The following is a 27,198-nucleotide window of genomic DNA, read 5'->3' on the forward strand; positions in this document are numbered from 1 at the left end:
GTAAATTGGGAAAGCATCTGATCACACCGATTTTGGTTTGATTAGATAATGTAAGGGTAGAGGAGATATCCAGAGTCTGATAGACCCCAGATTTCTCAAAAAAGAATATGACAATGCCCATTGAAGTTATAGGGGTTATTTGCATTCCCTGTTATAGCATAAAAAGTGATAAAAAAAATAAATTGCCCCTCCCATGCACGCACACCTGTGTTCACAAGCCTTGACCCTGTGCCGTTATGTAAACAGCGGTTGCACCATGCATGTGAGGTATTGCTGTGAACGTCAGATCAAGGGCAGTAATTCTAACACTAGACCTCCTCTGTAAATCTAAAATGGTAGCTTTTAAAGTGCTGCCTATGGATATTAAAAATGTTTGCAGTTTGTCGCCATTGCACAGGGCATGAGCAGTTTTAAAGCATGTCATGTTTGGTATCTATTTACTCGGCACACCATCTTTTATATTTTACCAAACAATTGGCCAATATATTGTTTTTGTGCATTAAAAGTAAAAAAAGTGTATTTTTTTTTTTTAAATTGCTTTTGAAAAATCGCTGCGCGAGTACTATGTGCCATAAAAAATTGTAGTACCCACCATTTTATTCACTAGGGTGTCTGCTTTAAAAAAAATATATAATGTTTGGGGGTTTAAATTAATTTCCTAGCAAAAAATACTGATTTTTTTCATGTGAACAAAAAGGCTTGGTCTTCAGGTGGTTAGAAGAGTGAATGATGTGTGGCATAAACTTCTAATGCTGGGTATAAAACGCCCCCACCCCCAAAAACGACCCCTTTTTGGAAAGTAGTCACCCCAAACTATTTGCTGAGAGGAATGTTGAATCAATAGAAGAATTTATTTTTTTACCTCAAGTTTTTGAAAAATGACAAAGATAAATATATTTGTTTTTTTTGGTTTTTTTTTTTTACACAAAATTGTCACTTAAATGATTTACTGTTCACACATGCCATGGGTATATGTGGAATTACTCCCCAAAATACATTTTGCTACTTTTCCCAAGTATGGGGGTACCACATGTGAGAGACTTTTTGGCAGTCTAGCCAAGTACAGGACCCCAAAATCCAATAAGCACCTTCAGGCTTTTAAAGGGCTTTATTTCCTCATTACACTTCCAGACTACCTATCACAGTTTCGGAGGCCCTGAAATGCCAGGATAGCACCTAACCCCCCAAATTACCCCTTTTTGGAAAGTAGATGCCCCAAGGAATTTGATAAAAAGCACGGTAAGTATTTTGCAGATCTCATTTGTTGCCACAAGTTTTTGGAAAATGAAGAAAAAAAACAAAAACATATTTTTTCTATTTTTTTCTATTTCAAAACCTTGTGAGAAAAAATGAGATCTGCAAAATACTCACCATGCCTCTTTTTAAATTCCTTGGGGTATCTACTTTCCAGAAAGGGGTCATTTGGGGGGGTTTGGGGCTATCCTGGCATGTCAGGGCCTTCGAAACTGTGATAGGTAGTGAGGAAGTGTAATGAGGAAGTTACGCACCTTCAGGCTTTCAAAGTGGTCATTGGATTTCAGGCTCCTATATGTGGCTAGGCTCCCAAAAAAGTCTCACACGTGGTATCCCCACACTCAGTAGAAGTAGCAGAATATATTTTGGGGTGTAATTCCACATATACCCATGGCTTGTGCGAGAAATAAATCATTTAAATGACAACTTTGTGTAAAAAAAAAAAAAAAAAAAGTTTGTCATTTTCCAGAAACTTGTGGAAAAAAAAAAAAAAAAATCTTCCATGGACTCAACATGCCTCTCAGCACATAGCTTAGGGTGTTTAACTTCCAAAAAGGGGTCATTTGAGGGTGTTTGTACTATCCTGGTATTTTAGCACCTCAAGAAATATGATGGGCAGTCAGAAAGTAAAAGCTATGTAAATTCCATTATCTATACCATAGTTTGTAGACGCTTTCACAAAAAGCAATCAATATACACTTATTGGGATATTTTTTAACCAAAAACATGTAGCAGAATACATTTTGGCCTAAATTTATGACGAAATTAGTTTTTTTTAGATTTTTTTATGACCAAAATGAAAAAAGTTTTTTTCAAAAAAGTTTTTTTTTCTTCAAAACCTTTTCTGGTTATATAAATAAAAAGTGCACAGGTGATCAAATACCACTAAAAGAATGCTCTATTTGTGTTAAAAAAAAAAAGGGCATAAATGTCATTTATGTACCGTATTGCATGACCGCGCAATTGTCCGTTAAACTAGAGCAGCGCTGTATAGCAAAAAAATGGTGTAAATTGCAGTATTTATACCATAGTTTGTACACACTATAACTTTCACACAAAGCAATCAATATACAGTTATTGTGATTTTTTTTTTACCAAAAACATGTAGCAGAATACATTTTGGCCTAAATTTATAACTAACTTTGAGTTTACTATATATTTTTTTATAGCGAAAAGTAAAAAATATTGTTTTTCTTCAAAATATTTGGTCTTTTTTGTTTATAGCGTGAAAAATAAAAAGCGCACAAGTGATCAAATACCACCAAAAGAAAGCTCTATTTGTGTGAAAAAAAGGACGTAAATTTCGTTTGGGTGCAGCATTGCATGACCGCGCAATTATCAGTTGAATTAGTGCAGCGCCGAGTAGCAAAAAGAGGCCTGGTCATTAAGGGGGGTAATGCAGGCCATAGATGGGTGGAAAATCAGCCGATTTTTCGGCCGAAAATAAAATCGGCCCATTTTCGGATCGTTAGTGGGCTATTTGTTCGGCCGTTTTTCGGTATTTTGGCCGTTTTTTTTAATCGGGAAAGTTGGAAAAAAAAATCGGCCGATTTTGCCGATGGGCCGATTTTCGCGGCAATAATGGGCTAATCGGCCGATTTTTTACCGATAAAAAATCTGCGCATGAGCAGTGACCTGCAAGAGGAAGACAAAGAAGAAAAAGAAGAAGAGGAAGAAGAAAAAGAAGAAGAGGAAGAAGAAGAGGATGATGATGATGAAGAAGAGGATGATGATGATGATGAAGAAGAGGATGATGATGATGATGAAGAAGAAGAGGATGATGATGATGAAGAAAAAGAAGAGGATGATGATGAAGAAGAAGAAGAAGAGGATGATGTTGATAATGAAGAAGTGGAAGAAGATGAAGAAGAGGATGATGATAATGAAGAAGTAGAAGAAGATGAAGAAGAGGATGATGATGAAGTAGAAGAAGATGAAGAAGAGGATGATGATGAAGAAGTAGAAGAAGATGAAGAAGAGGATAATGATGAAGTAGAAGAAGAGGATGATGATGAAGAAGAAGAAGGATGATGATGATGATGATGAAGAAAAAGAAGAAGATGAAGAAGAGGATGATGATGAAGAAGAAGAAGAAGAAGAGGATGATGAAGTAGAAGAAGAGGATGATGATGAAGAAGTAGAAGAAGATGAAGAAGAGAATGACGATGATGAAGTAGAAGAGGATGATGATGACGAAGAAGAAGAAGAGGATGATGATGATGAAGAAAAAGATGAAGAGGAGGATGATGATGAAGAAGTAGAAGTAGAAGAAGAAGAGGATGATGATGAAGTAGTAGTAGAAGATGAAGAAGAGGATGATGAAGAAGTAGTAGAAGAAGAAGAGGATGATGATGACGAAGTAGAAGACGAAGAGGATGATGATGACGAAGAAGAGGATGATGATGAAGAAAAAGAAGAAGAGGATGATGATGAAGAAGTAGAAGAAGAAGAAGAGGATGATGAAGTAGAAGAAGAATGATGATGGCGAAGAAGAAGAGGATGATGATGATGAAGAAGTAGAAGAAGAGGATGATGATGATGAAGAAGTAGAAGAAGAGGATGATGATGATGAAGAAGTAGAAGAAGAGGATGATGATGATGAAGAAGTAGAAGAAGAGGATGATGATGAAGAAGAAGAGGATGATGATGAAGAAGAAGAGGATGATGAAGAAGAAGAAGAGGATGATGATGAAGAAGAAGAAGAGGATGATGATGATGAAGAAGAAGAAGGATGAAAAATAAAAGGAATTCCAGTCCGGCAAAAAGTGTCTCTGCAGAGAGCTCTGCTATTTCTTTGACAGTTCCAGAGGTTGCAACATTGTATCTATTTGTTTCCGAATAAAAACATCTGTATCCTAAATGGATACAAATAGATACATTGTTGCAACCGCTGTAAATGTCAAAGAACTGTCAAAGAAATAGCAGAGCTCTCTGCAGGGACACTTTTTGCCGGCTGTAGACGGGATGAAAATCGGCCGATTTTTTTTACCATTGGTGGTAACGTCGGCCGCTTGAACGACTGATTTTTCGTTTTTTAAAAGAAAAATCTGCCGTTTTTCTCCCCGTCTATGGCCTGCATAAATCCTCAGGAGCTCAAGTGGTTAAATAAGGGCAATAATTGCCACCTGTTTTTCAAAGAATGAATGACCTCACTAATAGAACTCCACACTGCTATTATTTTGAACATGCCCCTTTCAATTAGTGATTCAATTACACAGAATCAGCAGCATGCATGTCATGACTGTTGGGTCTGTTGGATTTCTATTACTCTACTACACCTGCTAGTAAATTATTTGCCATGTAGAAATATCATTTCTACCAAAAACAGTGATTGATCAGGTTAGTGATGTCTGACTGCTATTATTTTGAGCACAACTGTGTGTGTATATATATATATATATATATATATATATATACACACATATACACACACACACACACACACCATAGTTTGTAGACGCTAGAAATTTCGCAGAAACCAATTTACACGTATTGGGATTTTTTTTTTTTTTACCTAAGACGTAGCAGAATACATTTTTAGCCTAAATTTATGGCTGAGTTTATTGGATACTTTTTATACCCAAAAGTGCAAAATATTGTTTTTGGGTTTTTTTTTATAGCGCAAAAAGTAAAAACCATAGGAGGTGATAAAATACCACCAAAAAAAAAAAAAAAAGCTCTGTTTGTGTGAAAAAAAGGACAAATTTTGTTTGGGTACAGCATTACACAACCGCACAATTACCAGTTGAAATAGTGCAGTGCCAAAAAAATGGCCAGGTCATGAAGGGGGGTAAATATTCTGGAGGGCAAGTAGTTAATCTTTTGGTATTGTGATTGTAACTAATAGGGTGTGGCACCTTCCATACCACCTATGTTTGGAATTCCAATAAAAGATCTATATATTGCAGCAGGAAGCAGAACCAATATTTGTAATACGTAAATATATCTACAGTGTATTGAAACCCCTTCTAAAACATTAACACACAACAATGATAGATTACTTATTTGAATTTTTTTCTCTTGTACACCTAAAAAGAACGCTACATTTCCCCTAAAGTCAATAATTACCAGATGAAGACGTTCCACTAGTTTCTGATCTCCAAGACAGTTATTGGTATCAAACCAGGAGTCAAAATCCTAGAATAAAAGAGACAGTCAGTAATAGGAAGATATATGTGTACCAATATTCTTACATATCTTCTTAAAGGAGAAGTACCGCAAAAGCTTGTTTGGCTGTACTTCTCCTGTGGATCACAGGAGTGCAGTTCGTTGGTAAAGATTCTGACTTTAAAGTCAGGATCCACCTCGATGTCTGGCTTGTACCTGGCTCACACTATCAGCGATCTGCTGAGACCCTGAGCTAGCCGCTCACTCCCCCCCCCAGCCCAGCACTCAGGTGAACACAGGGGAGCGGGTTGGTGAGCAGACAGCGGTGACTGACAGTCACCAGTTCTCTGCTCATGGAAGACTAAGAATGGAGCAATCAGCAGCATTTGCTTGCTCAGTTCTCAGCCTTAAAGCCGGCAGGAGACAGATGCAACATCACACCAATGGCTGCATCCACCTAGGTAAGTATTTCTGAAGAAAAAAAAAAAACTTCTGTTTTAAAGGATTTTAAGCTTGCCAAGGACTTCCAAATCCACCCATCAGTCAGACAAAGCTTACCTCTGAAGAGTTAAAAACATCAGGCAAAAGAAAATTTAGAAGAGCCCAAAGTTCATGCAAATTATTCTGAAGAGGGGTTCCTGTTAGGAGGAGGCGGTTAGTCGTCTTGAACTCCCTCACAATTTCAGACAACTGAAATAAAAATATATATGTCAGATGAAATGCAGATAGCATACCAGTAAATTTACACTCAACAGATCTATCCAGAAAGGCACGAAGCAAATTAAAAAAAAAAAATCTCACAAATATATTGTCACATTGACCTTTCTTTTCTCTTTTTAAACTGACCGCCATTGCTCAATGAATGACCAGTTCCCAAAATTGTTAAGACTTGAGATCCCTAGGTGTTTTTATACCATCAGCCTTGAGGCCTGTAGACATTTGATTAATTGGAGTTATAAACTGGAGTTTAAAACAGAAGATTACAAATGGAGTCTTCTAACCTGTAAGTGACATCTGAAAATTTCATGTTCGTAATAACAACATTGTAACTGGGATAATGAGTGCTAGCAGGGTTGAAGGTTTTAAGCAGTGTACCGCATGTATACAACAATGGAGCGCAACAGTTCCAGGATGGATACCGCTGCGACAGATGTGAGCAGGTTGCCCTTCTGGAAGCTCACATTAGATATCCGGAGGAGGGGTCTTCTGCTCACTGAGCAGATAGTTAATGGCATTGACGTGGGAGGTGTAGGGGTAATCCAGAATTATCAGGTATGAAGATTGGTTACTGTAGTTATAGGGAGTGTTAGGGGCTCACAGAAAAGGAAGGCCAGCCCTGGGTTTGAGCACCCAAACAGATTTGCCAACTTTGGTGAAGATGTGGGGGTGGCAAACTCAGTGGTGGCAGCCCTAGATGCTGCTGCTATCCCTAACAGCTGGGACAGCAGACCATCTAGGAGGGGTGGTGAGGGTAGTGTAGGAAGCCTAGACAGCTGGTGGTAACAGGGGATTCTATAATCAGAAGGACTGACAGAATAATTTGTCGCCAGGATCGCCTCAACCAAATGGTTTGCAGTCTGCCTGGTGCCAGGGTTTGGCATGCGCTAGACTGGGTTGATAAATAACTGGGAGGGGCTGGGCATGATCCAGCTGTCTTGGTCCATGTTGGACCCAATGAGAGAATACATGGAAGGTGGAGGTTTCTTAAGAATCAATTTAAAGAACTAAGCTGCAAGCTGAAAGGGGTACACAGGAAAAAGGGGGGGGGGGGGAGATTAGAGAACTGAATGGATGGCTAAAGACCAAAGTGAAATAGGGAAGGATTTGGCTCTCTGGAGCACTGGGCTGACTTAATTGGGGTACAACCTATATGATAAAGGTGGTTTGCGCCTAAATGGAAGGGGGTCTGCTGTGCTGGGGGAGAGGTTTATGGAAATGCTGGAGGAGTATTTAAACTAGGGTTGAGGGGAAAGGGAGAATTATATTATAATGGGGCAGACAGATCAGACAGGGGTGAGTCCGTTGGTGGGTGGAATGGGAAAAGATGGGGGAGGGCTATAGCAGGTGATAAGAAGGTTCCCGTGTTACAAACAACCATCAGAATTTTAACTACCCGGAAATTGACTGGAGTAATGGCACTGCAGGAACAGCTAAAAGGCAAAAATTCAAAAACTTATTACAAGACAATTTTATGGTACAGTTCATAGAGGCCCCAACTAGGAATTATGCTCTACTGGACCCAGTAATCTCTAACCATGCAGCGCTTATTACTAATTTCCATATAAAAGAACATCTGGGTAGCAGTGACCATAACATGATTTCATTTAACGTTAGCTGTAAACAAGCACATACGGGAAAGAAAAACAAACACTCAACTTTAAGACAGCTAATTTTCCAAGGCTGAAAACTGCTCTCCAAGACTTAGCTTGGGAGGGAATATTGGCATCAACGAACACAGAACAGAAATGGGAGTTCCTCTAAAAGACTATGCAAACACACTGCAAATTATATTCCTATGGGCAACAAGTTTAAAAAGCTAAAACCTATGTGGCTTATGGCCAAAGTTAAAAAAAAAAAAAAAAAGCTACAAATAAGATAAAGAAAAAACTTTTATAAAATATAAAAAGGAACACCACCATTGTTTATTACAAATAATATAAAAGAATGTGTAAAAAGGAAATTAAGGCTGCAAAAATTGAAAATGAAAGACAGATTACAAAAGATAGTGGGACAAACCACAAAAAATTCTTCAAATACATTAACAGTAAAAAGGTCAGGTCCAAGCATGTAGGACCTTTACAAAATAATCTAGAGTGGGTGAACGGGGACAAAGAGAAGGCCAATTTATTAAATACCTTCTTCAAAGGAGCATGGGAGAGCTCATGCCATAATGGGGTTGTTATTGACACAGCCCCAAATGATCCACAATGACTCAAAATTGATATGGTCCAGAAATATTTAGAGAGAATAAAGGTGAATAAAGCACCTGGACAAGATGGTATACACCCATGTGTCCTTGAGGAATTGAGCTCTGTCATTTCAAAGCCATGGTTTCTAATTTTTAGGTACTCTTTATAATACCACTGGATTAGCGTAAGGCCAATGTGGTGCCTATATTTAAAAAGGGATTAAAGTCTTTACCAAATAACTATAGACCTGTTAGTTTAACTTCTATAGTTGGGAAGATACCGGAGATTTTCATAAAAGACCACAGATGAGATCTTGCTGGGAAAAAAAATATTTTAAGCAACAGACAGCATGGATTCATGACAGACAGAAGTTGTCAAACAAATCCGATTTATTTTTATGAGGAGGTAAGCAAGAACTTGGACAGAGGGGTGGCTGTGGATGTGATATACTTGGATTTTGCAAAAGCGTTTGACACAGTTCCCCCACACATGGCTAATGTGTAAGGTAAAGTCTACAAGCTTGGAAAAATCAGTTTGTAAATGGATAGAAAACTGGCTAAAAGATCATATTCAGAGAGTAGTGGTTACTGATTCATACTCTGAATGGTCTAGGGTTGTTAGTGGTGTATCCCAAGGTTCAGTGTTAGGACCCTTACTTTTTATTTATAAATGATATAGGGTCTGGGATTAAAAGCACCATTTCAGTGTTTCCAGATGACACCAAGCAATGCAGTAGAATAAAGTCCTTACATGATGTCTCCAATCTACAAGCTGACCTCAATGCACTGTTTAATTGGGCAACTGAGTGGCTAATGAGGTTTAATGTTGATAAATGTAAATTTTGCACTTGGGGGCTAAGAATATGCATGCAGCATACATACTAGGGGGGGGTACAACTGGAGGAATCAATGGTGGAGAAGGATCTGGGAGTTCTGGTAGATCACAAGCTTAATAATGGCATGCAATGCCAAGATGCAGTTTCCAAAAGAGAGCAAAACCCTTTCTTACATTAAAAGAGGTATAAACTCCAGAGAGAGAAATCATTTTACCCCTGTACAAATCATTAGTAATACCTCATCTGGAATAAGCAGTTCAGATTTGGGCACCAATTCACAAAAAGAATAATCGGGGGAACTGGAGAAAGTGTAGAAGTACAACCAAACTGATAAGAGGCATGGAGGAGCTCAGCTATGAGGAAAGATTAGAGGAACTGAATTTATTCTCTCTTGAAAATAGGAGATTAAGGGGGGATATGATCAACATGAATAAATACATAGGTTTTCCATATAGTGAACTCAATGTAAAGTTATTCACCCTGGAGGTCATCACAGAGGACAAGGGGGCACTCTAAGTCCAAAGGAAGAGATTTAATCTCCAAATACAGAAAGGTTTCATCACAGTAAGAGCTATGAAAATGTGGAATAGACTCCCTCAAGAGTTGGATCTGGCCAGCTCAGTAGATTGCTTTAAAAAAGGCCTGGATTCTTTCTTTGATATACAGAATATAACTGGATACTAATATTTATAAGTAAAGTTTATCCAGGGAATGGCGAATTGCCTCTCAAGGGATCAGGAAGGATATTTTTTCCCCTGCAAGAGGTAATTGGATCATGCTTTGCTGGGGATTTTTGCCTTCCTCTGGATCAACTGTGGGTGTAGGATTATATATTTTTTCCTTCCCTTTTATAGTTGAACTAGATGGACTTGTGTCTTTTTCAGCCAGACTATGTAACCTACGGGTTTCAATCACTCCCTCTGAAGTTAAACAGGGTACCACCTTGGCATATTTCCTGAAAACTCCCTGTAGCTTTACCCTATTCTGCACCTTTCTAACCTCCTTTTTTATTTTCTTCAATCTTGTCCATCTTCCCTTCCCTCCTGCATATAGATTTCCTACCATATTGCTGCCTCCCACGACAACTCCCACAAGTTCTACATTTTAAATTGATGTGTTTACTAAGATGTAAACAGCTGTTACAACTATCAAGGAGACCAAAAATCATTGTCTAAGTGTATTCTACATCCTTCTGTCAGGATATTGTTGGCTTTTTTTGCTGAAAATAGTTTTACCTCATTAATCTAATAAAAGTTATTGAAACAAATGTGCACTGCATAGATGCAGAGAATTTAAACATACAGTGCAGATAAGATATACTCACTTTACACTGCAGTTAAGACTATTTTTACTCAAAAATAAATCCCAGTGCCAACCACAATATTTAAGTGTTAACAATACTGCTGTTCTGCAGACCTGAATATTCAATAAAAAATACCCACCTTTGATTTTTCATTCTTAATCCTGTGGGCTTCATCAATAACCAAGTATCGCCAATTGAACTTCTTGAAAACAGACTTCTCCTTAATGAGCATTTCATAAGATGTCACACAAACATCCCATTCACCTGGCAAAAGAACATCTCTAACAAAGGCTGCCTAAAAAAAAACATTAATGGTTTTAGCAACAAGAGGTAGCATACATTCAATGGACATAAAACAGAGGATGACGTATTTTGATCCAATGACACAAGCTACTCCTTAATTGAGGCAACAATACGTACTCGTTGATCCTTGTCACCTATAAGACAAACTGCACGCAAAGATGGCACCCATCTTTTGAATTCACACATCCAATTGTGCAAGGTAGACTTCGGAACTAACACCATGTGAGGCCCAGGAATGCTTCTGTAATGCTTCATATATCCAAGAAGAGTAATGGTCTGTAAAGTCTTACCTAGACCCTAGTAGAAAATAAATGTCTACATTAAAGTACAAATAGGCAAACTTTTTTTTTTTTTTTTTTTTTAAATTTGGACCTGTCCGTGAATTTGACTAATGGTGATACAGCCATAAAAAACAGTTGCAATGGAATGGAAAGCAAGGGATAAATACAAATTTCAAGTCCAGACATAGAAAGCATTTTTTAAATGGGAAACTATATTGACAAGTTTGAGCAAAGAATTTCTAAAATTGTCCTCTTCCAGTCACCGTTTCACTGCATCTCATAAAAGTGTTCACAGTGCTTGTTTAAGTACAGACACCCTACTTCAAAGAATGTATGACTTCACATTTTTCAAAGAGACAAATTCAGATTTTTTAGGTTTAAAGTCTTAATCTATAATAAAATGCTGCCTCACTGCATATCTAAGGGATGTCTTTATTAGAACACCACAAATTTTGACAGGTAGAACAGCAAGGCCTGCACTCTCCTCATTGGCTGTGACTGACTGCTGTGTTTCAGTCAATGAGAAAGAGACCCAGAACAGCCAGTGAGTATTGGAGTGGCTGTGAAGGAGCAGAATGCACAAAGGTAAAAAAAAACATTCAGCATTTAAAACAACTTTAAAGGGGTTGGTATTTTTAGCTTTTAAATGTTGCAAATCTGAAAAATTGAGTGATAACTGCAGGAGAGATAACATCAGAGTATGGCAAATTTCTTCATAACCCAGGCTTGACCAATTTATACTGCTTTAATTACAATGGAACAAAGCAAACGGCCAGAGCACAGTACAGTATCTGAATTAGAAAACTGTCTGGACAGCACTATGTTTTTGGGCAAATAAAATGGTTCACATATGCATTTTAACTGTTACCTAACCATCTGCCTTCACTAACACAATAAGCAATTTATAGAAACAAAATTAATACACAGACAAAAAATCTTAAGCTTTGTTAAATTAATGCTACAAAGCCCTTGGTTAAAAAAAAACAAAAAACAAGAAAAATTTCATCTTTGCACCTACCATTTCATCAGCCAGGATGCCATTTATTCCATTTTCATATAAAGAAATCAACCAGTTCAAGCCTCTGACTTGATAGTCTCTTAATGTGCCACCTTTTACATCTGCAGAACCAAATAAAATTCAACGTGATTTTTATTAAGTCACACAGTTAGACTAAGTACAAATCTGCCAACCATAATATTAGAGATGTCTTTTATTTTAGATTTTGATTTAGATGTCACTTTGCTGTTGGCAAGGTGATGGTGTTTCTTTCCTATGTAAAGCCACCAACCACTTCACACTGCTTCACTGTTCCTCCTTTGACTGCCAAAGAAAAATGTGATTGGTTTACCTATAAATCCTTTTCTTGGAGAACATCACAGGACACAGGATCCCACCCTTCTGCCTTTGTGGTCTATGGCTTGCTACAAAAAAATAAAGCTTTGACTAAAAGGGGAAGGGGTAATGCCAAAAATGGGATTTCCTGTCTTTTTCGCCAGTGTCCAATCAGCTGAAAGTGACAGCATAACCCTGTTGTAATGAAGGTTCCCTACGTAAAAAAGAAAAAAAAAAATATCCCATCTTATCGTAGATCCTAGGACACAGGAAATCATCATCTTTATTACAAAAGGGAGGTCACAAAGCACAGAATATGAAGGGATGGCAACAAGCAAATCAGAATGTGGTAGAACAGGGATGTTGAATTTGTATTGCCCGACACATGTAGAGTCGGGCAGGTAGCATCTTTCAACTTTAGCCCTGCTGCTGGCAAGCAGCAGGGCTCATCTGTCAGGTGAAATCATTCCAATGGCAGTGCTGCCGCCCGATTGCTTTCATACAGTTCACCACGGTGCCAGCCTCTGCCCCCCCGTGTGTGAACCTCCCCCGCTTGCCAAGTCACCTGGGCTTCGTTTGCCCATCTGCGGACCCGGGACTGGCTCAGTGTGCGCCGGCAGCTAGAGGGGAAGGAGGAGAGCGACCACGTCTGCTCCCCTCCTCCTCTTGTCCTGACCCGGAAGTGATGTTATGTGACTTCCGGGTTCCCGTTCACAGATTTCCCGGCCAATGAGGCTGAGAAAGAATGTAATGCAGTGCAATGTGCACTGCATTACATTCAGGGGAGCACAGGGAAGACATGCAGGGTCTTATAGACTCTGGATGTCTCAATAAAGAGAACCTGTCACCAAAAATCATCACATAGGAGACTTTTTGTCATGTGATGAAAAAAAAAGTGAAGTAAAAAAAAAAATTTTTTTTAATACTAAAAAAAATCCAAGTTGCACCCAAGCACATAATATCCTCTCAAAAAAAAAAAACAAAATTGAGGCCTCCCCGCCACCAAATATATGCACATACAAAAGTAAAAGCATGTGCTGTGGCGTCTACGCATGCAAATGTTCATTGCGATACACATTACATATCACCGCACATGCCAGAACGAGAGCAGTAATTCTAGCACCTACTAAGACCTCTTCCGTAACACTATACGGATGACCTATAAAGGGCTTTAAAAGAGTCCCCTATAGAAAATATAGGGTACTGAATTTCGTCACCATTTCATGGGCGCACGCAAATTTAAGGTTTGACATGCTGGATATCCATTTACACGGTGGAACCTCATCTTTTATATTTTACAAAAAAGTAGGGTAATTTATTGTTTTGTGCCCTAAAATTAAAGAGTATTTTCCACTGGAATTTTCCGTTTCCAAGACCTTTGCGATAATATGCGACAAAAAATTGGAACTTTCACTATTTTTTCTCTAGGGTCTTTGCCTTCAAAAAATATATATTTGGGGGTTTTGTGTAATCTACAAGCCTAAAATTATTTTTTAAATGTGCAAAAAACACAAAAATGGCTCTGGCAGCAAGAGGGATAAAGGATAAGCCAGACACTCCCCTTTCCTGACAAGCACCCAATCAGTGCTCATCACACTGCAAGGTCTCTCTCCTCCCTGTTAGTCCCCAGGTGTGGTGCTGGAGAAAGGCAGGGAACTAAGGAGGAGATATACAGTGCAATAATAAAAAAATTAAACGTTTAAGTTGCCATAGAGCCCCTTTTGATTTTCAAAGTCCCAGACATGCCTAACAGCACCTCAGATTTAAATACGGTTTTGGTTAAAAACATTTTTTTTTTTTTTATCTGGACAAGTAGATTGGAACCCAGATTTAGTCCCTGGATGAGTAGTTTTTTACAAAATGTCCACATCCCTTTAGAACCTTAGGAAGTAACATGAATAACACACCAGCCAAAAGGTAGCAACCTCAGCAGCATTCACTTGGTGAAAAAAAGAAAAAAAAAAGTATAAATCAGCTACTGAAATTCGATGATAGTCACCAACACTTCTGGTAGAAGGAGCTTTCACCAAAAAGCTTAAAAAGATAAGTTGACTTTAAAAAAAAAAAAAAAATTTTTTTTGCAGGTAAAAAAAGTAAAGTGCATTATTTTATTTTGAGCCTGCAGAGCATTGCACCCATGACCAGCAGATCGTGGGTGCAAGGTTAGGTTCCTGCAGACTGTTCATGTGATACAGGCAGGCAGTTACACAATGACAGGAAGACTCAAGGAACTACCTCGAGGGCTCACCAACGCCTTGGCAGTCCATTGAAAATGACAAGCCTTCAGCCACAAAGGCTGACAGCAGTTGTAGTACATTCATTCACAGAACTCTGAATGAATGAGGCGGCGGGTGGGCAGAGTCCCACACAGCCACAATTTTAAAAAATTACTTGGTGTGGGCAGAAGATCCCCAACCTGTTGTCACGGGGGGGGGAGAAGGGCTGAGAGCTGCAGGAGCGGTACCAGGTCACTAAAAAAACGGGTGGAACATGTTCCCGAAGGTGAACTTATCCTTTAAGCTTGAGAAATAAGCTAATGGATCCATCAAGGGATGGTAGATTTGAAAGCTGCATGACCTTTCCTTTGACCTTCAGGAAGCACAAAGACAACCTACTGAACAGCAGCAGTCAATTTCAGATAACACCTGACAGCACCAACCAAATCCATGTGAGGGTCTTATTGAGATGAGAAACTGCTGGATAAACCGCAGGCACACTTTCTTGGTGACATTGCTTTCCATGGGGTAATTGCTGAGAACCTTTTTGGCAAAACAAGAACCTTGTCAGGACCAGTCCAGTCTGTGTACAAAAAAATCCTTTAAAAGATTTAGGCTTGGTTCACTCTGGATGCGATTTAAAATTACACGTTTTGTTTGCTGCATTTTCTGAAGATTTCCAAGCGATTTCTTGCGTTTTCCATTGCATTTTGCTGTGCAATTTATATTGTAGCCCATGTGAAATTGCAACAAACTTCAGAAAAAGTAATAAAAGAACTACTTTTGAAATTGTGCTGCAGCAAATCGCGTATGTTAAGACACTCACATTCATTAGATCAGAATTCATGTACGATTTAAATTCCCAAATCGCACCTGAAATCATGGCAGTGTGACCGGGGGCTAACTCCACTTTTGTAAACCACTTGCCCTCCAGAGGATTTGCCCCCCTTCCTGGCCAGGCCATTTTTTGCGATACAGTGCTGCGTTATTTTAGCTGACAATTGCGCAGTCATGCAACGCTGCACCCAAATGAAATTTACATTCCTTTTCTCCCACAAATAGAGCTTTCTTTCGGTGGTATTTGATCACCTTGGAGGTTTTTATTTTTTGCGCTATAAACAAAAAATGAACAATTATTTTGAGAAAAAAAAAATATATATATTTTTGACTTTTTGCTATTAAACATGTCCAGTAAAAAACGTTTGTCATAAATGTATGCCAAAAGGTCTTTGCTAAAAAGAATTCCAATACGTATAAATTAATTTTGTTTTTTTTTACTAGTAATGGCAGAGATCAGGAACTTATAGCGGGACTGGGGTGGGCATTCTGACACTGGGGGGAACTGACCTGGTGTCACAGACATCCCCAGTGACACCAACACAGTGATCAGTGCTAATAAAAAGCACTGACACTGTTTTAATGGCACTGGGCAGGGAGGGGTTAACATGTGGAGTGATCAAAGGGTTAACTATGAGCTGTTTTCCTATGAGGCTGTGTTTCACTGTAAGCACACTGCTTTGTATGGCTCTGCAACTCGAAAGTAATCCTAATCCAAAAAACAGACATTACTGTGCTGTAAAGGTGCACTAAGCGTTGCACTTTCTAGAGCTGGTAAATGACAACCTCCAGAACTGCAGACACCTCTTTCAAGACAGATAAAAGGTAACAAAGGCAATTTTAATCTCTTTCTAGTTGACTTCAGCCACTTGTTTGCAGTTACTTCATTTGTAGCACACATAAGTCAATGTGCTACTAATTAGACCATAAACAAGTTGATTTTTTCAGGAGTAGATTAAAGTGGAGCCTGCAGTCCTTGCCTGACAAATTCAGATCAGGAGTATCCAACACCATTTTAAAAATGCTTTGAAAGCTAAAAAGGTCCAATTACATATTTAAAGTGACATTAAAGTTTTTTTAAATAACAAACATGTCTATACTTTCCTGCTCTGTGCAATGGTTTTGCACAGAGCAGCCTAGATCCTCCTCTTCTTTTTGGGTCCCCGCTGACACTCTCCCTGCCTGAGTAGTGCCCCCCAGGGAAAACCGCTCATCCTGGGGGCACCGGTGCATCCTTGAGCCTCTGCTCTATGTGTCCATAAGACAGAGCTGTGGCTCAGCCCCACCCCCTCCTTATAGGTTCACTGGCTGTGACTGACAGCAGAGGGAGCTAATGGGCTCCCAATGTGGTCTCAGCCAACGAGGAGGGAGAGTCCCAGAAGCAGAGGCTGGTCAGAACATTGCTGGATCGGAGGGGGCTCAGGTAAGGAATCCTGGGGGGGTTTAGGAGAGCTGCACACATAGAATACATGAAGGTAAAAACCTTGAGCCTTTAGAACCACTTTAAAATTCTACAATTACTGTGCAAAATAACACAAATGAAACATAATTATACCACAAACTAGGCAGAAAATAATAAATAGATCCACACTTACAAGACGGTGACTGCTCAAATCTAGTACAAATATTTGTGGTCTTTGAACTTTCCGTTAACAGCTCTTCATCTTCTTCCTGCTCAGTTCTCCGATGTCGATTACTGTAGTAAATAAAAAACGACCTACGTAAATACTAGAATGAAAAGGATTTCAATAATTTTTTGTCTATGCCCATATATGAAAGTTTTATGCTATAAAAAGGAAAACAAAAACCCACGCACACACGTAAACTGCTGGTAGTTGGATTGATTAAAAAAAAAAAAAATCAGTAACTCCAAACAGTCAGTAATGCAGATCTCTTAAAATGCAAGTTGACCTTTTAATACAAAGATTTGCAAGAGGAAGCGTTTTTTTTTTTTATTGCAAACATGATATACTATTGGGTTAAATTATAAAAATTAATTACACAAAATTCATATTTTTTTCTAGTTGAATCCAATTTTAAAAATTGAATCCTGGTTTCCAGTTGTATAAAAACTAATTTATGACTAGATCCCTATGTTCCCATGTCTCTTCTGCAACAAAACCACTTCATAATTTCTACAATGCAATCTTAGGGGTGTACAATGTGTCACAAATGCACAGTTCAGTGTACAATCCCAGTATCTGCTGTGTGTCAGGAATTAACTCCCATGTGGGCAATCAAAAAGTTCAAAGATATCAAATACAGAAGATGACCAAAGATGTGAAAGCACAGGAACTTGCAAATGTAGTGGCACTGGAGAGCATAGCTCAATTTAGTTCTGCTTTAGGTCTTGCTTACAGGGGGTATATCAATACAAACGCCTGTGTGAGGCAGTATTTACCCGCACAGGGATGCACAGGTGTTTTAGTGCATTTACTAAATAACCTGCAACTGGCATTAGTTTCCTCCTTTGTACAGTTTTAGAGATTGCCTTGATTAAAGAGCAGCACTCAATGGTTCTGCCAGCTGCCATTTCACACTACTGTGTCCTGTAGTGATGTGGAGGTCATACCTTATGTAAAGGAATTGTGACACGCCTATCAATTTTTTAAATTTCTCTTTCAAATAGATATTACTTACTCTCCAGCAGATATTAAATTTTGCTTCTCGTCATTCTTTAACCGAGGGCGCCCAGGCTTCATTTTTAGTGGTGAGGTTGGGGTTTTCTGTGCAGCTGGCTGTATAAAGTGTGCAAACAACTCTGTCTGTTTCAGAAGATACTCAAATCTGTTGGACCGGTCTGTTTTCTGCATAAAAAGAAAAACAATGAACAATTCCCAACAAGAAGTGTGACAATACGTGAAGAAATTTGATTTTGCATGTTCCACTGAGATTGATGCTATTAAAAGAAAACCAGTTTTGCTAGATTAGTAATCGCACCAAGTCAGTACCTATTCACACCAAGCCTGTACTTAGCAGCAAAGAATGGCTCTGCTAACACAGCTGCCAGACTTTCAGGATTTTAAAAAGCTTTCCACATGTGGATTCGGAAGTTCCTGCTGTACGCAATTGCCAATTCTAAAACACAGCTAATATAACCAGAATGCAATAAGAGGAAATTTGACTAAACTGTAAATTCCATATCTTAAATATTCACAATATTGTTTTGTTTCTTTAATTTGGTTTGAGTAAATAAAGTGATTTGCATGTGTTAGCCCTCAGGGACTACTTTTTGAAGTGTTAACTGTAACTAGATTGGTTTTAATATGGTTATATGAGAACAAGCTCTAGAGGTAGAACTAGAGAGGAACCAACAAGAGTTTGCATTGAAAGAGGCCTTGATCTCTGAAGGTATATTCACACCAGGTGCAGGACTGCTTTGAGGCAGTTATTCCAGTACATTCCCACTGCACTCCCACCACACAAGGCAAAACGTCTTTCAATAAAGTTCATCAACCCCATCACGCCGACATAACACAAATATATGGCCTCACAGAACTGTTTTTTTTTCATGTGTGGCCGCTTATTTGCGTACCTGTCTGTGTGCTGGGAGCGCGCCGCACAGCACGCTCCCAGCACAAAAACCGAGTTGTCACTGAGAGCCCCGGGTCCCGTTCTAACGATCAGGACCAGAGACTCCTGAATTTGGGTCACATGATTGCTGTGATAGCTTCTGATTGGGTATCACAGTGATCAGTCACTGTGAAGCCCGCCCCCCTTGTATTTTTTTTCTCTCTGAATGGAGGAGAGAGATACATTGTCTCTCTCTCTCCACTTGCAGAAAAAAAAAAAAAAAACAACTCTTTGTAAAAAAAAAAAGAAATAAAAAAAAAAAGAAATAAATATTAAAAAATAAAAGAAAATAAGGAAAAATACCTAGATCAAGGTTTGATCTAGTTCAGTGCCAGGGTTAGTGTTTGGGTCAAGGTCAGGGTCAAAGATCAATGTCAAAGGTCAGGATTTATTTTTTTTCTTAAATTGGTATCAGTGTCAGTTAGTGCTGTGTTTTACATATAAAAACAAAATGCACATTATTGTTTCTGGGCTGTAGTTCAAGTACAAACAAATAACATACACATATATGGTATCACTGTGATCATCAAGAGCTGGAAAATGTATTTTGGGTTGTTCTTTGGTGGCAGGTTATGGTAGTAACAAGAAACACAGTTAAATCTTAAAAAAAAAAAATTATTATTTATTTTACTATTTTTGGGTCAGTTTTCATTTGATAATAAAATAAATTGAAGAGATATCCATTACCATTTACCACCAAATGAAAGCCCAATTTGTCCTGAAAAAAACACAAGGTATAATTTACCTGGATATACAAAGTAGTTGTGATGATATGTACGGTTTTACTAACACATGTCAAAATTTTAAAACTTTACTTAGGCTTTAAGATTTGTTTTACCTTTAGGCGTGAATGGGTTAAAAAAAAAAAAAAAGCTAACAGTGATGATACACCAGGATGGGCGTATAGGCACTGTCTACACCAAAATACAATGGCTTGTGTGAATGGACCCTCAGAGATTCCCACTGAGGGATGACTCTTTAAATATTAAGAAGAGATTATGAGATCTTGGACAGAATTTTGTTTTCCTGAAAAAAGTGTTTGTCCAGATGAGGCCTAGTTAAAAAGGAAGGTTGGAGAGCAGACTTTACAAAGTTTGTTACCCAACCGAAGGCCTGAAGCAACTGAATAGTCCTTTAGACAAATGCAGATAGCTTAAGGGGAGAGGAGTTTTTCAGAAGGTGGTCTTCTAGATACCGTTACCTAATTTCCTTGAGTTCTTAATAGAGCAAGAAGAGGTGCAAAAGGATAGGCTAAATGGCAGTACTACAAACTGGAAGCAAATGTATCCCACTGCAAAGCACAGCAAGTGCTGATGAAGTGGGTAATGGGAATATGTACATAATAATCTTGGATGGTTTCATCATCCCTCTGGTCTCACAGACAATAACCAACCTTTTGGATTGCTTACAAAACTTTGGAACATTAAGATACCTGTTTACACATTTTTAGCTCCAGGATAGGACAAATACCCCCCTTGTATTTTGGCACCTTGAACTTATCTGAATAGAATCCTTTGAACCTCCACAAAAACTGGAAAGAGATGGTTCAGGGTGGTCTGCATATCTTACCATCTTTAAGAGCTCAGTTGGTTTGAAAGCAGTAAGAGATAGGGGGGTACATTTTTTTTTTTTTTTAACTATTTTGAACCATTTGAAACAAACAAATGATTCCACAGCTCTGGGACGGCTATGGCCCAGAGAAAGGAAACTGTAACAAATGTCTCCACATTCAGGAGTGATGGTGTAAACTAATTGTTGAGAGTTTTGTGGTGGACTTGGTAAGTTTATTATTCCAAGTCTTGCACCAAAAGGACTGAGTTTGGCTTTGAAGATGAAGCCTGAGGAGATAGATGAAGCACTCTTTTTGAGGAGATAAAAACATCAGAGGAAGGTGATTTAGGAACCTTCCATTGTGAAAAAGTACTTTAACTCCTATGACATTTTCTGATGAATGTCAAGTGTCTCACAATATAGATGTCCTACTTCAAAGGGCATACGTGTGAAACAATGTTTGCAAGGGGCTTCAACTGTCCAGGCTTTTAGCCATTCTGCTTTTATGGATAGACATGAGAGCCATTCAGGAGATCCGTGTCTTGACATTCTATGGCATCAACACAAGTGTAAGACACAGTATTGTTTGCAAGTGCTTCATCAAGTTCAATATTGGAAGACAAGGTCCTGCTTGTGGTTTATGCCCACTCAAATTAGCTGCAGTCTAACAGAGCATTAAACGGGTTTACATTTTTTCTGAATCACAATGGGGCTCAGGTACAGTAAATACTAGGGGGCTGCTGCACACAGAAGGTTTTTTACTTTCATGCATTCAAAAACCTTGAGCAGTTACAACCACTTTAAGATTGAGACAACAAGGTCAATGACCAAAACAGACCACTTTTAAGTGAACTCTTTACCATGGATAGAGTTCGGCAAGGATTATTGGAGGTGTGAAAACCTTTACAGGAGAAACATAATTGTCATAATATGCTCAATTTGTTTATGCATGGGAAATGTCCTTTAGATTTACCAGGTATCTTAGGGAGCATAGCATGCCCAAGAAGAATCAAATGCAATTTTTTTTTTCTTTAACCCCTTCATGCTGGCGCCTCCCAGCCCTTTAAGGGTTTCAGAAGCAAGGAGGCGGGGCGGGGTTTAGGGTAATGTGACCGCCGTGACATGCAGTCACATGATCGGGAAAGGTCCCGATCGAAAGAGAACGGGATCTTTCTGCGAGTACCACGTGTGCTGGGAGTGCGCACGCTCTCAGCACATATGTTCTTTTTTAATAGACCGCAAATGTGCGGCCGCTCGGCATCTAAGCCCAGACGCCGGGAGGTTAATATAAATATTACCCCATACATCTCCTTTAAGGTAAGATTGTAACACTGTCATTGCAAATGACCATTTTTTTTTTTCAAAATATAATTTTTAAATTATAATCATGACCATGCTCATTTTAGCTTTTAAACAAAATGTATAAAGTTACCCTTTTCTCCTCATAAGCAGGATCTCCATCATTACTTTCCGTTAGTTTAAAAGTGAAATCATTTTCAGACTCTCCTTCCTAGAAGCAAGAAAAAAAAAAAAAAGTGTAAACAAGTAGTAAAAAAAACAAAAAAAAAAACAAAAAACTTATGACCTAAAGCAGTTAACAATTAAATCCAAAACCAAACATTTAATTATGTTACAGCTTACCATTTCTTAGATGTGATGGCTACATTAGTTTTTTTTCCCTTTATTTTCACCCTGTGATCCAGCCAGCAAATGCAGTTTTCAAAAGAACAAGTAGTTAGTGTTGAGACAAACTGTTTACCACTGACAAGGGGAGCTTACAACTATCAGCTTTTATTTATGTAAAACCTTTATCCCAAAAGAAAAAAAAAACTGCAGTGTGAGCTGGAGTTTGGCTTCAATTTGTATCTAAATCTGAGTACATCCAACACTTCCTTCTCTCCAGACTAATACAACCACCACATCTAAAGACTGGTAAGCTACAATATATTAAATTTTTTTGGTTTAACACCGCTTTAATTTGAAGAAACATAAAAAAGTCCTTTCACACATGATTTCTGATTAGGTACACTTGTCAGTTTTTCAGGTGGACCAGATTGAAAGCTCCATGCAAGTCTATGGACAAACAGATGTGTGTTCATCATAAGGCGACATCCGAATTCATACAGGTTTGGAAAAAAAAAAAGCAGCTGAAAAGGACTAAATAAATCCTTTATCAGATTTCTGGACCTAACCATGAGGGGATGGTCAATTTTTATCCAGCTACCTAAAGGTTCACCACAGGTCTGCAAATGTTAGCTGTCAAAAACTGAAGGTGGTTCCAAAATCAGGTTTTTTGGTTTTTTTTACCTTTATCACTTCAAGTCCAGACACTTTCACCCCCTTCCTGTCCAGGCCAATTTTCAGCTTTCAGCGCTATTACACTTTGAATGACAATTGCGCAGTCATGCAACACTGTACCCATATGAAATGTTTAGCATTTTTTTAACACTTTCTTTTGGTGGTATTTATTTAAATTGTTTTTCTATATAAATGAAAAAGACCAAAAATTTAAAAAAATTGTTTTTTCTTATACATTTTTACAAATAAATCTTTCTTCATAAATCTTGGCTAAAATGTATTCAGCTATCTTTTTGGTAAAAAAAAAAAAAAAAAGATAATCCAAATTAGTTTATAAAAAAAAAATTATAATTTGAATTAAATTTTTTTTACTATTATTCATGGGTTTTTTTAATATACTGTCACCCTAGCAGTAGTGTGTCACCATAGTGACACTGTACTACTTGTGGGGGGTGATGAAGATTTTTCTTCTTTTTTACAGATTGCTTTTACACCCATAAAGGCTGTAAAAGCAATCATTTCTCCTCTCTGCCTGCATTCCTGCAGGAATGCAATCATTGAGAAATACTGTGAGAGCTGTGATTGGTCACAGCTTGTCACATGGTACAAAGCTGCTGTGAATAGCCTTGTACCATGTGACCTCTGTGATCATTCACAGCTTTCACAAGTAGTAAACAATGATGTCAGGAAGTGACATCTTGTTTACTACTGTTCATGTGATCACTGATTGGCCAATAGGTGATCACATGAATTGGGACCTCACACAGCGATCTGTGGCCCGTGTCTGGTGGACACAGCGGGCACAGATCGCGACAGTGCACACACTGAGGGAGCACGCACAGGCAATGGATGCGGGGGGGGCCATTAGAAATGTCCCCCCGTATTGGCAGCGAGAGGCATTGGCTCCTGCCACTGTCAATCAAATCCATTGAGGAGGGAGCAGGGCCAAGCTGGGCACACAGCTCAGCCAAGCTCAGGAGCGAGCCCACATGATCAATCATAGGAAGCGGTTTCCTATGTTTGTACACTCAAAAGAGGAGTCTAAAGTCGACAGGGGACCTCAAAAGGAGGAGATTTAGGGACACTATGTGCAATACCATTGCACAGAGCAGGTAAGTATAACTTGTTTTTTATTTTAGGAAAAAAATTTCAACCTGCTTGAACAGACATGGATGCCACAAAAGTGACATCAGTGGATATCTGTCACGAGGCCGCACATTTCTACAATATTCTCATAAGGTTATTAATTTCAGATGTGTTTTACCTGAAAAAACCTCCCTTGTGCAAAAATCCAAAATCCCAGAAACTGCTGTATGGCAGTAAAAAACATTTACTAAACATCTGTTTAACTCATCAAAATCTACAACCATGTGAAGTTCCAGTCCCGAGTCTCATCAGTTCTGTTTACAGGAGGCAAGGTATTTATTAGGTGTCAACATCACTGCCTGCTTGATGTTAAACCTTCCTTCTGGCTATCCAACGTGTTTCTCTCAGGTAAGAAGAGTCTGCAGGCAACCGTGTCAGCATGAGGGGACCCTTGATGATTGTATACAGGCCATACTGGTTTAATGCTTTGACCTGAACATATCCAGGTTCATTCATCACAGGTGAAATTCATGAACATTTATTTTTTTTATGTCTTGTATTGCACTTTGAGGCTATTTTTTTCTGTAGTATGATGACACCTGGTGGTTTTTGGCCACAGCTTGTTTATTAATGTGATTTTCAGTATCTTCTTCTGTCCTCCCTTTCTGTTTAGCACTACTTCATTCAGTCCCAACTAAGCTCTGCCCACTACTTATTTTCCTCTGTGCTTGTTATTCGCAGACACAGGGCTTAGGAAAGACATCATCATCTAATACTTCTAAAGGCTGGAAAACATCCCCTGTACTGCAATTATCTGAAGTAAAATTGCTTTAGATTCAACTTGTGTATTTTTGAAGAGTTAAGCAGCCTGTGGATGGTGCCAAGTCAGCAAGCAACAACACTGTCTGGACAGACTGGGTTTAGGAAGGCATGTCAATGCATAAAGCAGCTTTTGAAACATAACAGGAATTTTGACCAAGGGTTCTGCGAGAGGTCCCCAGGGGGTGCATCATGATCTACCCGTCAATTGCAGGCAGCTGACAGGTAGATCACATCCCCACTACTGACACATGCAAGAGCACTGCAGTAAAGCGGCTGTGATATTTGTGGTGCGCTGTTCCCCTATAGCCCCTTCTCCCCTTCCGTCCATCCCAGGTGCTTGTATATGACACCTCATGGGATGGACATGAAAGGAAAGGCTAGTGGGGAACAGCACACCACAAGAGGACTCACCACAGCCACTTGTCTGTGTTGTTCTGGAAATAAAGGAAACCACTACTGTAGTGTATACTGCTCCAATGTACTGTGCCCATCTGTGAACCCCATAATGTGCCCTACTGTCCCCTATACTCTGCTTATCTAAAATAGGACCCAGAACTGTGCATCTGCAGAAAAAAAAACAAGCATGTTTCGCATTAAATAGATATGTTCTACTATTGATTATTTTATTTAATGCAATTTCTAAAAATGTCTGTTATATCAACAGCTCGCTGATCACCCCGATGCTATGTAGAATCTGTAGATTTGAACAATATTTCAGCGGCTCCCCGAGATTTTAAATTTTTTGCTCTGGGTTCCTCAAAGGTAAAAAGGCTGAGAAACCTTGATCTAAGTGATTGAGTGGCTTTCCAGCTTTCTAGATAAATTCTATTAAAGAAAAACCAGCTGTCAAAATTTAAAACAAGCTGTTTCCCCATAATTGTTATGCTGGTGATAGTAAAAGGGTTAAAAACAGCAGCAAATGAGATTTTAAGTTCATTTAAACAAAGCACCAGATACATAACCCATGTACAGAAAGTAAGACTACAAAGTCATAAACTTATTCATCAATTTGCTATCTTCTCTAAGCAGACTAGCTTCTCAGTGTGGTGCACATTAGGTAACAGCTTAAAAGAAGTAAAAGGAACTGCCAAAAGATATGGAGGTTGCCATTGCTGAGCTCTCCGTCTGTCATGCTAATGCTTTGGCTAATGGCCTCATGCACATAGATGCAAAGTCCACAAACAAAATCTCTAGTACTTTCCCATGCCTGGGGAGCTGCAACCTGCCATAAAAGTGAATGGCTGTACACAGCCATACTCTTAAATGCTGATGCTCTAGTGCAGTGTTTCTCGACCTTTTTTCAGTCGAGGCACCCTATAAAATTAAGGACAATCTCATGGCACCCCATTCTAAGATGTAAAAAACTATTCTAATAGTTTTACATAATCTAGCAACATACACACATAGGACAGCCAATGTTAGAGGCGATTTATTGTTTCAAAGCAAATACACTTTTGCACACTAGTATTGACTAGTATTCTAATGTTGCTCTTCTGTTTTTCTTCCTCACTCAGCTAATGTGAAACCAGCGCTGATGGAAAGGGGTAGACGAGGGTCGAACAAGCATGCAGTGCAGGTAACTGACATTCTCCTTAACGGTTAGTGTCATTGGTTGCTAGGACGCTGATGGCTACAAGATCTTATTGGTGAACAATAATAAACCTGTGCCTTTGTGTAATAAAAGACAGGCTTGATCCATCCACTGGCTTGTATACACTTTTTGGGAAATTTATGTGCATTTTGCAAAGGCACCTTGAAGAAACCTCAAGGCACCCTGGTTGAAAAAGGCTGCTGTAGTGCATCAACATTTAACTGCACGTATGGCAAATATCCTCAACGCGGAAGTCTAGAGTTCAGTAATATGGCAGTGATTTTATGCGGAGTCAGAGATCGAGACTTCATTCACCAGCCTCAGTCGTGCAGAGGAAACATTGCATTCATTCCTAGAATACAAAGCTTCCTCCAAACCAATTTTGCTCTTGGAGCAATAGGATGTTACTGTCCTGCTGCCAGAACACACTGCTGTATACTGTACGTAGTTGGGACTATACACTCGCCGCCCACTTTATTAGGTACACCTTGCTAGTGCCAATATCCCCACACTTGACACCACCACCAGCCTGAACTGCTGATACAAGGCAGGATGACTCCATGCTTTCATGTTTATGCAAAACTCTGACCCTACCATCTGAATGTTGCAGCAACCAGTCTGTCCATTCTCCTCTGACATCAACAAGGCATTTTCGTCCAAACAACTGCAGCTCACTGGATATTTTCTTTTTTTCCAGACCATTCTCTGTAAACCCTAGAGATAATTGTGTGTGAAAATCCCAGTAGATCAGCAGGGTTTTTCTTTTTGTTTTTTTTTTAATACTCAAACCAGCTGTCAAGCACCAACAACCATGTCACATTCAAGTTACTTAAATCACCTTTCTTCCCTATTCTGATGCTTCGTTTGAACGTCAGCAAGTCGTCTTCACCACGTCTAAA

The 27,198-nt window shown here is 38.9% G+C and overlaps 1 protein-coding gene across 1 annotated transcript in view; it reads right to left on the reverse strand.

Moving 5' to 3' along the window:
* SMARCA5 (SNF2 related chromatin remodeling ATPase 5) overlaps positions 1-27,198 on the reverse strand; it is a 65,612-nt gene that overhangs the window by 33,782 nt on the left and 4,632 nt on the right. Inside the window, exons 2-9 of the mRNA XM_089670500.1 lie at positions 21,935-22,012; positions 18,019-18,185; positions 16,974-17,074; positions 12,011-12,111; positions 10,829-11,008; positions 10,548-10,703; positions 5,920-6,051; positions 5,323-5,391 (exon numbers count right to left, since the gene is read on the reverse strand). Of these exons, the coding sequence (XP_089526626.1) occupies positions 5,323-5,391; positions 5,920-6,051; positions 10,548-10,703; positions 10,829-11,008; positions 12,011-12,111; positions 16,974-17,074; positions 18,019-18,185; positions 21,935-22,012 (984 nt within the window). The remainder of the gene's footprint in view (positions 1-5,322; positions 5,392-5,919; positions 6,052-10,547; positions 10,704-10,828; positions 11,009-12,010; positions 12,112-16,973; positions 17,075-18,018; positions 18,186-21,934; positions 22,013-27,198) is intronic.

This window comes from Staurois parvus, unplaced genomic scaffold (assembly GCF_062004578.1).
Source record: "Staurois parvus isolate SC_StPar_1 unplaced genomic scaffold, SC_StPar_1.0 ptg000090l, whole genome shotgun sequence".
Taxonomy (NCBI): domain Eukaryota; kingdom Metazoa; phylum Chordata; class Amphibia; order Anura; family Ranidae; genus Staurois; species Staurois parvus.